This window comes from Globicephala melas, chromosome 12 (genome assembly GCF_963455315.2).
Source record: "Globicephala melas chromosome 12, mGloMel1.2, whole genome shotgun sequence".
Classification (NCBI taxonomy): Eukaryota; Metazoa; Chordata; class Mammalia; order Artiodactyla; family Delphinidae; genus Globicephala; species Globicephala melas.
Window position 1 is genome coordinate 19,558,855 of NC_083325.1, and position 14,788 is coordinate 19,573,642.

The 14,788-nt window shown below is 37.9% G+C and overlaps 1 protein-coding gene across 2 annotated transcripts in view; it reads right to left on the bottom strand.

Moving 5' to 3' along the window:
• Positions 1-1,937: 1,937 nt before the first annotated feature.
• CTNNA2 (catenin alpha 2) overlaps positions 1,938-14,788 on the bottom strand; it is a 1,193,101-nt gene continuing 1,180,250 nt past the window's right edge. For both annotated transcript variants that reach the window (XM_030837530.2, XM_030837533.2), the window contains one exon: positions 1,938-3,124. In XM_030837530.2, coding sequence (XP_030693390.1) covers positions 2,837-3,124 — 288 coding nt within the window. In that variant the 3' untranslated portion in view covers positions 1,938-2,836. The remainder of the gene's footprint in view (positions 3,125-14,788) is intronic.

Consider the following 14,788-nt stretch of genomic DNA (forward strand, 5'->3'; position numbering starts at 1 on the left):
TTTTCCTTGAATGCTCACTCCAGTCATCCCCCTTACCAAATGTATTCATTTATACATTTCATTCATGTAGAATATATTTAATTATTGTTTCCTCATTTCCAAGTCCTATCTCTTCCATTAATCCTTCCCCAAATACCTTAGTTCCCAATGTGTTTTGACGATTTTTTGTCCTACACAGTAGTCATTTTTTTTACCTTCTTCATTTGTCACATTGAACATGATTTCACGACATATTTACGTATCATTTTCTGTCTGTATCCTATGTTCCCAGCTAGACTGTATTTTCTTGAGGCCAGGAAACAAACGCTAAGCTTTTTTATTGCTAGAGTGCTCTCAGCACAGTGTTGATATTTAATTATGTATCTGAATAGTTATTATTCTCCTTGATCACAAGAGAAATGATGGGCAGTGATGACTTTTACTCAGTAAACTTTGGTAAAATAAATAAAATCAAGGACTGATTTCCAGAAACCACACACATAAAATATTGCTCACACTCATGTATTAAAACATTTAACTTGGGCTTCCCTGGTGGTGCAGTGGTTGAGAGTCCGCCTGCCGATGCAGGGGACACGGGTTCGTGCCCCGGTCCGGAAGATCCCACATGCCGCGGAGCGGCTGGGCCCGTGAGCCATGGCCCCTGAGCCTGCGCGTCCAGAGCCTGTGCTCCGCAACGGGAGAGGCCACAACAGTGAGAGGCCCGCGTAGTGCAAAAAAAAATTTAACTCAAATTTAAGGGCAAAGTCAATGACATTCTCTAGATGCTCCTCTGATGCCTGCTGACTATTTTTCAGGATTTGCCAAGAAGCCTTTGAATTTTAAAAGTTTCTTGGCTAGTCTGAAGAATACTTTCAACCCATTAAATCACAGAATGCATAAACCCAGAGAGTTACACAATGTTACCAATAAGTGCACACAGTGGTGTGCTCAACTTAGGACCTGGCTCAGAGGACGCATTCCATAAATAGTTGTGACAATGTCAATAGTTGCCTTTCTCAGTGTTTACACAAATTAAGGGAGCAGGGTAGTTGAAATAGTGGTTTAATGATTAGTGTTGAAAATCACTCTACAGCTTTTATCGTGGCTTCTCCATCCGTAGATCATTCTCAGCCTGAGTGGTGTTTTCATCATGGGGTGGTGGTGAGAAGTGATTTGAGCAGAACCATCTCTAAATAACATTTTGGACTGTTTCTTCTTCCACAACTTCTCAGTCTCTTCTCTTTGGGACTTTGTACCTAAGCTGACACAAAGCATAGGTGTCCATGTCTCCCAATATGTTATCACATTGCTAAGAAATGCACACATTTTACTAGAAGTCTTCTGGAGACATACTATAACTTGCAAACTTGTAGAGATCATTCAAATGGGAGGAGTTTTGAGAACTCAAATGAATATTAGTTTTTTTATTTCCTCACTCTTCAAGCTATAGCTGAAAGACTACAGCCCACTCTTTCTTAGTAATGGGACAGAGACCCTCTTTTTTACAGTATATATAAAAAATGAATGAATGAATAAAATATTGAAATGAATAAAATATTTTGAAATTAATGGATCTCTCTCTCTCTCTCTCTCTCTCTATATATATATATATATATATATATTTATTTATTTATTTATTTATTTATTTATTCAGTTTCTCTCTGAGAACACGTTAAGTTTCTTAAGTTTAGCCCAGGGTTAAACGTGGCCCAGAAAATTCTAACACATGACTTTCTCATTTTAGATTCAGTTTGAAAGTGAATAAAAACACATGGGAAAACACACACAAAAAACAATTCCTGGACTTAAAGATATCCCAGAGTTTTCTTTACATATCACCTAGCTACTTTTACCTCCAATTTCTAAAAATGAACACAAAGCATTTTTAATCAGTTTTCAAGAAGATGAGCTAATCTTTTATAAGCATGAATTCAAAGAAGGAAAGCATTCTTCAGATGTCAAGATTAAATGTGTTTATTTCGAGTTAGTGGATACAATGGTATATTAGATACCAGCACTCCAAGCTACACCTATGTATTTGCCTCTAAATCTTCACACACTGTCAGTTTCCATTCCTCTAACATTCCATCACTGGGCTTCCTATTTCTAGCAAAATCATAGTTCAAATTTTTAAAAAAGTAAAAGCAAGATGATCACCACATTGTGCTTCCAGTGCCCCCAGAAGGATTATAATTGTTTTAAATAAATGTTTATGTTTTCAGTAAAGGGGGAAATTGATAACATGAGCACTAGTAATGGCACGACTAGGAGAGAAAGAACAGAATACAGATTAAAAGAAACATTTTCGGCTGGACGAGTTAGTTTCCCCTTAGTAAAAACTCCACATAATATCATCGATATGATGTCAACGTTAAATTGCTCAATTTGTGGGCCACACACTTAAGCGTATTGGCTAGTACACTTTTGCACTGAAACAGAAGCAATACAAGCTTTATGTTCTACCATTACACTTCCAGATTTTTCGCTTATTAATATACCTGCCAACTTAATGATTCTTGCATGCATTAGAGTTTGCTTTTGTAGAGTTAAGTTTATTTTCCCCATCCCTCCCGCTCCCATAAACATTGCAATGTGAACTCTTTGCCCAATTTTACTAGAATGTTGCAAAGGACAGCTCTGTGCCACCTTGGGACAGGAACTCCCTATCCCCTCCCTGGGCTACAGATGGATCAGCACTATTGATCACATCTCATCTTACATGCAAACAGACACTGCTCCCTTAGTTCCCCATGCCAGAGGCATATGAGTCAGCAGGTATACATACAAAAATGGAATTAAAAAGAAAAGAATAGAAAAGGAAAAGAAAGAAAAAGCTTTCTTGTTAAAGCCTATCGTCCTAGAAGGAATCCATTGCTTTGAATTCACTTAAAGCCTGTACAGGCGAAATGTGTTTCTTCTGAGAACCTCGTCTAACTCGTGTCTGGAATTCTTCAGGCTTTTCTCTCTTCACAAGGGGCTTCTTCTCTGGAGCCTTCATCTTCCAAGACACAACAGGTGAGTTGACAGCTGCTGTCCCATAGACCTTCTGATATTTTGTTGAGGCCACATAAGATGCTTTCACCGTGAGGACAACAGCATTCATCAGATTTTTAGCTGCCTGGATGAGCGATGTGGCACTGTCCAGCTGGAGTGGAAGAAGAATGAAATATACCTGGGTTAGCCAAGGCACAACATTCAGAAGATGGAGGTGCAATTTCTCAGTTAAAACAATGTTGTGTTTATGCAAGTATACAGTATTGCCGAAAAAGGAGCAGATTGTTACATGATAAGGAGAATAGGTTACAAAGCAGTCACCTGTCTTCTAGCCCTAATCCCAAAATAAAAAGAAAAAATAGAGGATACTCGACGATATGCAGTTTTCTAAAATCCCAGTACCTCGAAAGACAAAACCCTCCTTTTGGCATGTAAGAATTCCAACGTAACAAAAGTTTTCCAAAGGGGAACATGTCATGTTATTGCATTAGGCTGATTGGTAATAATGACAATTATTTGAAAAGCATTTGGCAGGCACTAACGAATAAAATGTTATAAGGGGTTTTATGGCTCTCTCAGTGGAAGTATCTATTTGTAGACTATTTCTCCATCTTGAGCTCAGGATTGGTAGGGATGCAGGCAGCTAAGCAGAGGAATACGTCCATGGGTGCGCTGACTTTTTACTTAGGTGTTTATTGTGCTGTGGTACCTGACTATTCCCAGGTCTTAAATATACCTCATATAAAATATCAACAGTTGTGTCAGACTTGCATAGGTCAAAGAACATTCAATGAGACCCCCTTATCCATGCGCTAATGAAATATTGATTTCTTACGATGTGCCAAATGCTATTTTAAGAACTTTGTTTCCCCACTTAACTCTCACAACAACCCTGTGACGGAGGTATTACTGTCATTGCCATTATATGGTGAGAGATCTGGTGCATGCAGAGGTCCAGCAATTTTCACAGGTTTATACAGCTTAAGTGATGGGGTCCTTAAAGACTGTACTACTGTGCCATACTGCCACCCTATTGGGTAGAATGGCTTTAAAATTGCTAAGACCAGGCACAACTTAGAGCAGAGTAGGTGTAGAAGTTCATCTCCAGACTCTAAGACCAGGTATTTTTCAAGTTACCTCTTTTCTGCTTTTAACCAGTTAGGCAGTGTGTTATAGACTGTATACTGGACCGTTCAATAACTGTTTCAAACTCCTGGACCACAAAAGCTGGAAAAGTTCAAAACTGCATTTCTCAGACCCCCTTTCAGCCAGGATTCTACATGTCACCTAGTGAAAGGAAAGAATTAACAGCTGGACTGCAAATATTACTCCAGCCTCAGGGATGCCTGAATGTAGTTTGTTCATTAAACCTGTAATAGTAACTAAGGAAATGTATCCATTGCAGTTAAATGAGGGATCCAAGAATGTTCCTAAGTAATGTGCTCCTAGTTGCTGAGATTGTTCATTGTATAACTTGTAATCGGTGTAGCTATATTAGAGAATAGGAACTAGGCATACAACCTTCTGGGTATGAAGTAATTAACAGTGTTATGCCCAGTGACCCCAAACACAGTGACTCCACTATGTGATGTGACTTGATTTCACTTAACTTGTCATTTCTTGTGACCAAAGCAAGTCCCAAGCAGTGACTGGGGACATCAGAAGTTATATCTAAAGCTAGGGGCAGGACAGGAATAAAGACGCAGACATAGAGAATGGACTTGAGGATACGGAGAAGGGGAAGGGTAAGCTGAGACAAAGTGAGAGTGGCATGGACATATATACACTACCAAATATAAAATAGATAGCTAGTGGGAAGCAGCCACATAACACAGGGAGATCAGCTCAGTTCTTTGTGACCACCTAGAGGGGTGGGATAGGGAGGATGGGAGGGAGACACAAGAGAGAGGAGATATGGGGATACATGTATATGTACAGTTGATTCACTTGTTATAAAGCAGAAACTAACACACCATTGTAAAGCAATTCTACTCCATAACAGATGTTAAAAAAAAGAAGTTATATCTAACGACTCTATTATGTTGTTCTGGCTGTTATCTGTTCCACATCCTTTATTAAAGCTAAATAAACATTATTCTGAGTTTAAAAATTCTATGAGAAATAAACTCAATCCTTCTACCATAAAAAAGCTCATAAAATCAGATTATTTGAGAAAACAATGGAAGAAGCTTTCTACGTATAAATTTCTTACAATACCATAAAACTGAGGCTTCACCACACACACACACGATTAAAAGCCAGTATTACATTGACGCCACAATAATATAGAGAAGCTGAGATTTGTGGATTAGAGCCACGACTCAATGAATATATAATTGATTGCTTTGCAAATTAAATCAACCAATTGGATAGAGTAACTAGTTGTGTTACCAATTCTATTACACTGTATAAGGTGTCCATATACCAAAATAACTGTTTAACCCATAATGTTTACTTTTACAGCATAAGTTTCTAAAGTTAGTTAAGGAAAAGCAAATTCTAGATTATTCATGTTAATAGAAGGAAAAACAGGCACAGATTGGTCCAGTGATTCTCTAAGTACAGTCTCTGAACCAGCATCACCTGGGAACCTGTTAGAAATGCACTCTCTCAGGCCAATCCCCACATTTCTGAATCAAAAAAACTGGCAATCCAGGGGATTCTGATTCATGCCAAAGGTTAAGAACCACTGGATTAATGACACCCAAGGACTCTCTCAAGGCTTATTTCAACCAATGATTTCAGGACTTCCACCATCAACAAGTTTGGTAACATCACAGCTAATTATCCAACTGAATCTCACTTTTTCATCTTTCCAATTATACCCCCAGGCAGAAGTACAAATAATGAAGAAAATAGATAAGATAGCAAAATGCTGGGATGATTAGATCAGTCATAGTTTCTTTAGGAGCTAGATACCATACCCCTTGGCCAATCGACAGTTCCCTGTAAAAGTCTATAAGGTTTCAGAAAAGAGTAAAATTCGGTCATAAAGTTAGTTACTTTTGTTGTGTGCTATGGGTAAAGAGAGAGTAGAATGATATTATATCAGGGACAGTTCTGTTGATTTGCTTTGGGGTAACAGAATTAGCAGAAGTAGATTAGGGCAAGATATGTCTATTGTATTTTAAATTGTCCCCCGAAAAGCAAATCTTGGGAGAATTGAGTTGGGAGAATTGAGTGGATCCAAAAAGAAGAATTACAAATAATTTGGAGATTTTTACCACAGATTCCATTTTCAGATAGATGGTGTCTAATTCTGCTGCAAAAATATGATAGCCTGTTTCTTCTTCAGAACCCCTTTGCTCTCCCAGCCTGACACAGGAATCCTATGAATAAACCTAACACATTAGTTGACAGTGAGACTCTAAATTATAAAGTCAATGATTTTGTTCAAGCCACCTGGTGGGGCAGGTACTGAATTCATGGCAAGGCAAAGCGAGGAGGTGAGGGCTGGGTAAGCCTGAACAAATATACTCCAAGGCAATAAGGCCAATCTAAAATTAATACAAAATTTGACTTCTTCTTAAAACTTGAATTCCCCAGGGATAAATTTTACCATTTGCCCTATACCCACTGTAATGATTTAGATCATTTTCAGCACAATCATAATTTGTTTTATTTAAAAATGGGTCTCCTTTATACTTGTCCAAAATAGCACTGAGACCTGGTTTCCAAGTGGCACATCTTGCTAAAAATTCACTTCCTAAAGAAAATACATTAAAAAGAGTAAAGCTACATGGAAAGAAGATTTTTAAATGGAAAGTTTAAGAAAACTTATTTCACATAATTGTGCTCTATTTTGTGGTGTATACTGTAACTAGGGCATTTTCAAACAAGATGTGTTAATGAAATTCTAATAATATTAATACCCAACATTACTTGAGCACTTACTAGGTGCTTGGCATTGCCTTAGTCCTTTTAATTAATTTGCATGACTCAAGTTTCAAAAATCCTTGTAGTAGAAACTGTTACCCCCATTTTAAAGATGAGAAAAGGAAAGCTTAGAGAGGTAGGATAACTTGTCCCTGTAGTAACTGGCAAAGTAGGAATTAAGACCTGTACTCTCTCTCTCCAAAGCCCCACATCTGAACCACTACATTGCATTACTTCTCTGAAGCATCATTTAATCTCTGGGGTCTTGTTTTTCAGTGACTAACTATCATTCGAAATGAACTGATCTCAATTATTAACTCTGCCTGGGCATCCTATAAACATCATGACTAAGTCTAGTGAGAGCGTCCATCTCACCTGGTCTGTGATTTTTAGTCTCATCCTCAGAGCCTGAATTCTTTCTAACTAAATCTCCTGGCTTGGGATGTGTTACTGCCCAGCAATCCTTCCTGGCCTTTTGACTGGTCTCCTGGCTTGGATGCACCTTGACGGCAGCAGTTCCTGGGATCCGATCCCTGCAGATTTTTCTTGTACTTGCTCTGTTTCTATGAAGTACATTCAATATACAGCAGAAATGACTGCTGTATATTGTTGTACCCTCAGGTGGGGCTCAGCTACTCTGGTTAGTGTCCTAAGCCTTTATCTGGGCTGGTCTTGCTAGCTTAAATAAGTCTCAAAGGTGGACTGTCGCCAGCCATTCCTCAAGCTGGCTTGTATATACACTGAGTAGACATCCACAGAAAGAGACTTGTATCTTTTCCTGCTCAAGGGCCTTTCTATTCCTATGAGGCAGCCCATTAAATTCTTATATCAAGTCTAAGAGAAGTGGCTACTTAATTAAAAATAATAATAATAATAGCTTACATTTAGCAAATGTTACCATGAGCCAGTCTCTGGACTAACTTCTTAAGTTTCCTTTCTCTCATTCAATCTCACATCCACCCCTCAGACAGGGAATACCATTATGCTCAGCTAAGTGGGAAAGCCAAGATTTAAACCCAGGAAGCCTAACTCCAGAGCCCATGCTCTAACCATTGCTCTATGATGCTTCTCAGTGTCGAGCATGGCAGACGAATCCATAGTCCCCAAATTTATCAAGCTGTACTAGATTAATTCTCTCTATTCTATTCCATAGGTGTCTGTTGTCCCTAACCACGGAAATTAGGCTTCTCCTAATTCTGTCACTATTCTTTTTAAAATATCAAAGTACTATTTTAAAAAGGCAACAGATGTTTCCTCACATCTTGTTCTATTACAGTCCATGAAAAGCAAATAAGGGCGGGAGAGCTGTTTTACAGCCAATTCTATAGGGTTTTTCTGGCTCTTTTTCTGCCTCTATTACCACTCTCTTCTTCTTAACCTCACTTAACTTCTAATAGACAGATTTCTCTTTCCCTACACTTTCCTCATTTTGCGTTTTGAGTAGAGAGAAATACTAGAGGGAAGACTTCCTGAAATGTGATTCTTCCATTAATTGATATTTGTGCTGCTTAATTCCTTATGAATTGTGAAAAGTGCTTACAATGACTCAAAATTTACAGGATCATCTGAAGATTTCTGAAACACCATGTCATTATGTTTCATGCTATTTCATTAACATGGGGATTATACTGCAATAGGTGTTCAGTTCCAATAGAAATAGAATTTGACAGAAATGTGACTGCATGACTCAAACCACACTCTTTCAAATGAAAGTGCAACTGCATTTCTTGAAATACCAAATTGTCATTTACTCTCTACCCTACAGTCTATCCCTCTATTTTTCTACTACTTTTCTAATGGGTTAAATAGAACGTTGTTCATGCCTGGATGGTTAAGAGTGCTGAAGAAGGACAATTCTGAAATTCCTAGCTAGTACAATTTGGTATATATGGATGTATTCATCCAGGTGATAGAAATAAGTGGGAAGCTGAAGTGCTGAACTGTTGAGTTTAACTTTGGACATAGTGAGGTGTGTGTGCGCTACACGTAGGTAGAGTGAGTTATCAAAGGAAGAGTTGAAATTCTGTGAGTGAAATTCAGGGAGCAAGATGTAAGAAACCATGTTTTGTTTATATTGGTCTTTCCAGTTCTGCGTACAGTAAGTATATAATTTATGTCAATTTCTGTCTGATTTTTTCTTCCCTTCACATTTCTTATTTAGTGTTTCTACAGAGAGAGCTAATAGAATGTGGAATGAGATATTAAACCCATATTCTTCCCACAGGTCAAAAAGTCCAATAAATCTACTAAAATTTTTCTCTGCATCATACTTTCAAGATCAAAATCAATATTCTTTTAATAATCTAAGACATAACATCATCAAGAAATATCTTAACTATTCCCTTGACAGCCAAGGCTACTTTTGATTCTTTTAGGTAATTAGCAATCCTTCACCCTTGATAATAATGGTGATCCTCCTGGGGCCAACCAGCAATAAAGCTAATGCAGTTTAGATTTAACAACTGGCTTTAAAAAAACACCCTCACCCCAAATAAAAAAAAAATACCATTGTCAAAAGTGCAAAGTAATCTGAAAGAGGTGGAGAGAAATGCATTGGATTAACCACATATGACATAGTGAACATCTTAGGATGTTAATTTGTGAGGGTCAGGAATATAATTAGAGAAGAGAATTAGGATTTCACTGTGCTCCACATTAATCCATTTAAAATATGCATGTAGAGATAGAAATATAACCTGGAAATGAATCTATTTCCAAAAAGCTGATTATCTATTACCACAAAATAATGAACCATAAATGGTAGTTCATGCAAATCCCAAGTACAAAGCAATCCGTCCTTGCATTAAAAATAATGCAAATGTCATTGGACTACTGGCTAAGCTAAATTGAATAAAATAAACCAAATCATTTTGAAGGTGATTTTGAAATATAAAAGCCAAGGAGCGATTACCTTGAAAAGCTTAGAAGTGCCTGGGAATGGTAAGCTAGTCCCATTTGGGCCTAGGCTCTTTTATTCTAATTTTCTCAAATAATAACTGATAGTGCTAATGACTTTGAGAATGCTAAACTGGGTAGAGTTCATTTTAACAATGTGCAAGATCTTTTAATGGGACTAACTTAGTGTTTAACATATAAGAACAAGAAATATTTTAATGGACCTACACTATACATATTCAGGGCTGGGGTAGTGTTTTGAGGGGAGGAAGTTGTGCTGGAAGAATTGATAATAAATTGAAAGTAAATACCCTGAGAAAACTGGAATCTCTCTATTGGAGCTGGCCATTTATTTATATTTAAACAGTTATCTCTCCAAAAGGAGTCACAAATTACCTGCAGGAAAAAAAAAAAAAAAAGAGACTTTGCTACAAGTCAGTTTTGCTGTTAATGAATGGGAGGTTAGAAACCCACAGCATTGCAGCCTATTATCTGCCAAGAAGAACATTTCATGTTTGAAAAATCCATGAGGATTTGAAGAGATATTTGATCCCCTTAGAAACTGTGATACATTTGAAATACCTTGAAATATCTCCCTACATTTTCCAGTCTATATCAATAACACTTTTATAAAATGCTAGCAAGTCCAGGGTAATAAATAACTGAAGCAAACAAAGATATGGTGAAAAGGTTCGGCCTAATCACATCTTTCCCCACTTCACGGATGTTTACATGAATACAAAAAAGATTATTCCTGTGTGGTAAACCCTCATTTCAGTGTCCTAGTCTACACACTCTTCCTCATCAAACATCAACAATGAAATAAATTAGCAAAGCTGAATTCCTTCTTGTTAAGACAGTGACAGTGGTGAACATAGGGCAGCAATTTGCACTCACCCCTATGGTGTCCATGGCAGGCATTACTAATCAATCACAGCACCTTGCTCCTTGAGAATATGCTCAGTGGCATGAGAAAGGAAACTTCTTTACCTCCCTCCTCCAAGAGGTCATATTTTGAAAAAGTTGTCAAAAACAACTTGATATAGTTTATAAGAGATACTTCTATATTTAAATTGTTTAATACTTTCTGTTTCTGTTACTACCAATCAACCTCGAACAAGTATTTTTTTATTTAAATGATGCAGCATTTAATCTTTTTTCCCATAGCTAACTTTGGGACAAATTGTGAATTTGTACTGACACCACAGTATGAGTTGCTAATTAATGAAATAATTAAGCTGAAGACATAAGTATGAACAGAAGTACAAAGCATTTTGGGGATGATTTTAAATCAGAGGGTAAAAATTAGCTGAATATACTAACAAGTATGATGTCTGAAGTGAAAATGACCATCACAGGTATGGCTGTGATGATCGTTAAAACAAAAAATAAACTGCATTAAATCTATTAATATTAGAACATGTACTAATCCTTGATAACTGAAAGCAAGAATACTGTAGGCTAACTCCTGAAGAGTTGGTTTAATCCCAAGGGTGTTCCCATTTGATTACAGGATCTTGAAAAGTAAATGTTTTTCAACTTTAAGTAGTGGCTCAATCACAGCAGAAAGGAGGAGAAAAGGTCTGTTATTTTTTCTGCAGGGATTCCTTGAGTGCCGCCAGGGAGGCAGCTGGTGCTCTCCCAAGGCTGAAGGCCAGTTGTTGGGAAATATGTCTGTAATGGCTCAAGATGAAGTTGGCAAAGGCCTTAGCAGACAAGCACTGCAATCTCAGCCAGGCTTAAAAAAAAAAAGCTCCAGTGTTGCTGAGAAATTTACCAATTGGTTCTCAGGTAACTTTCTCAACTGGACATATTTGTGTTTTCCTTTCTAATTCATTGAGGTAGGTAGTACTTCTTAGTCAGCCAGTCCACTGATTAACTGTCTTCATTTGCATTTTTTCAATTATAGGTAAGTAAACCTTGGGGAATCCCATGAAGGCTTAATTACAGTCAACAATTTCTTAAATATGGCTTAGAGCCATTTTTTTTCTCACCATTTAAAGCAGAACAGTTTTTGCTCAACCCCAAACAAGGCATTTTTGCTAACCTTGGAATTCCAAGGAGAAATGGGAGTATTGGGATGTGTTACCCCTTGGAAAGTTATGAACAGGCATCTCTATTCCTCCAGGAAGTCCCCACCTCCCTTTTCTATATTTCTGCCTTCCCATACTGTTCCTTTTCCTACACATCAGGATCTCCTGGCCCAGAGGTTTTCTCTGGGTTGTTTTCACATAACAACAGGAGCATAGGAAATAAATCCAACAAGAGACCATGCGCCAGTGGATGGAGATATATATATATATATATATATATATATATATAACAAACTGGGAGATATTCCTGGGTAGGAATATCTTTATGTCACATACATATTCCATGCATTGATTGTTGATTTTGTCATCTCTGATCATGAGAATCATCGTGTCTTCACCAACCAAGGCTCAGACTTTCAAAGGGCTACAGCTCCTTTTTGCCTTCCGTATGGGGCAGCCAGCTAGCAGAAGGTCACCACATTTGATCCCTTTATTTCCTTCATTCTCCTGCACTATTCTGCATTACCATTACTGGGAGGCAAATTTAAGACAAGCCACTGCCCAAGAATCCAAGAGAAATATGTCTTCACAAAATGAATCAAAGAGCCACCAATGGGCCCAGTACTCTCAGAAATGCTGAACTTTGCATGGTCATGGTATATTTGTTGATAAGTGATAAAGGCCATTTAACACCTTACAAAACAGCTCCTAGGCTCCAGAATACAATGTGCAACTACTAAGTGAAGAATAGATCCAAAGAGTCAAGGACCACAGGTTTGGGTGCTGGTTGATGGAGGGTTGTGCCTGGGAAGGGAGCATAATCTGGAAGCCTGGATTATTCTTCGCCATCTGTTCACTCCTCTCCACATTCAATCACTAACAGTTGTATCATGTGGCATTATTCATATGTTGGGGAAACTAAACTCCCATCCAGCCCATAACTCTCTCCTCATCAGGTGTGTGGAAAGAGCTGGTCAAAGCCTCTGTTGCTACCTGAGTCCTGGATGAAGAGAGTAAAGAGCAGCAGAAGAGACCCCTTCCCCAAGGAGTGTTTGCTACCCCTCCTCAGGATTCTAGTACCCTCTTTCCACCCCATTCTTCCAAGTCCTGTACATTCTCTCCCCTCTGGCAATGCATTCTTACATTTCATGCTCCACTTCCAACTCTCCCTGTTACTCCATCCTGTTTTATCTTTTCCTCTCTTACAGTGAAGAAAAGCTTGGATTTTGGACTTTGGACTCAAAACCTGAGCTCAAACCTGATGGGTCTAATCACTGGCTATGTGATCTTGGGAGAGCTACTTAACCTAGCTCTACCTGAAACTCTTTCTTATCTTTCTCTAAAGTAAAAGTGAAAAAAAGCACTTTCTAGGATTATTAAGTATTAAATGAGATAATACCCTTGAAGCTGAATGCCTGGCACATGGAGGCCCTTAGCAAATCATAAGCTTTTATTATTACTGTGATCCACCTTTCCTTAAATCACCATTTGAGTCTTTTTAAAAAGGGTCTTTTTAAAATCATATTTTCCATTTCCACCTCCTCCTCCTCTACTTTCTCCTCTCAAGGTTTCTCCACACCCTCCATCCACCCAATCCAGCATTTTGGACTCTCTCTAATCTTCTTCTTACTGAAGCTACTGTCACCTTGGCTTGTTCTCAATGCCTGATTATTACAGTTTTAATGTTGTACTGATAAAGGCATGGAGAAGTTCACAAGGAGAATAGAAAAGCACCGTAAGTTGTATCTTTTGTAGCACTACTGAATCTTTTAGATGGAGGAAAGGAAGGCTCAAGATTCAGTATAAGAAAACATGGGGGATTTATGCATGGCACCCAAAATATCTAAGAACATTTAGGGCTTATAGGGGTTGGAGAAAGACTGGATAGTTGAAAAGTCAAGATGGCTCTAGTAGGAGGTGGAGGGAAGCCAATCTGGTCCTGGAAAGTAATGTTTAAAGATCTTATTTGAGAGGCATCAAAAGAAAGAGTATAAAATATTTTATCCAACCACATATAGGGCCTAACATTTCAAAAATTCAGGCTCTTCAAAAAAAATCATACTCTTTGTTTTGGTTAAGATATTATTTCTAGATATTTCTTATTGAAAAGCATAATAATGTTACCTGGGAAGTTCAACAGCCTAATTAATTCAACTCTTATATTGTCGTCAGAACCCAGCTGAGAGTGTCCTAAGCTACCTCAAACACAGTTCCCTCTTCTACACATCAAACACTGAAGATCAACCTCCCAAGCCCTGTGCTTCAACTCCATCAAAATACAGTTGGGTTTCCTAGATTTGTTTCCTAAAGTCTTAAATCCATTTTTCTATAAAATGGGCTATTTAAAATTTTTAGCCCATTGGACCTAACACCTGCTGTCTTCAACTGAGATCAGCTTATCTCATTATCTTAACCCACCAATAGACTCACAGTGTTGAATCTACATATTCTTCAGGGGTGCTTGAAAGTTTCATCCACCCAGCTTCCCAAAACATAAGCATACCAATCTTGCTGTATTTGGTTATATTTTGTTCATATTTATTAACCAAATAAATTAGCAAAGGCCAGGTCTTGAAAATAGACTAACCAAAAAATCCAGGATAATTAAAAGTCAAACTATAAAGAGAGGACATTGCCTAGGCTACAGTCTGGAAAGACCAGGAGGTACCAAGAAGTAAGTTAGGTGCAAAAGAAACAAACAAACAAAACAAAATAAAACAAAAACAGAATGGGTAACCTTTAAACAAGCCATACTTGTCAATGCTCCAAGCCTCTTCCAGAAATGCCTCTTTTAGTGAAGGCAAGGATGGTTCATGTGTGACATACTTGCTACCATTTCTTCATTGGTACCTTTATCAGGCACATCCAGCCAATAACAGTCCTTTGTTCTATTGATCCTAGACAAGATCTCAGAATTCTTCTCAAAACACACTGCAGTCAATCACTAGCAATTGATGAGAGTGAGCAATCAAGGTTAAACCCATTTACCATATCCACTATGGGCCTTCGAA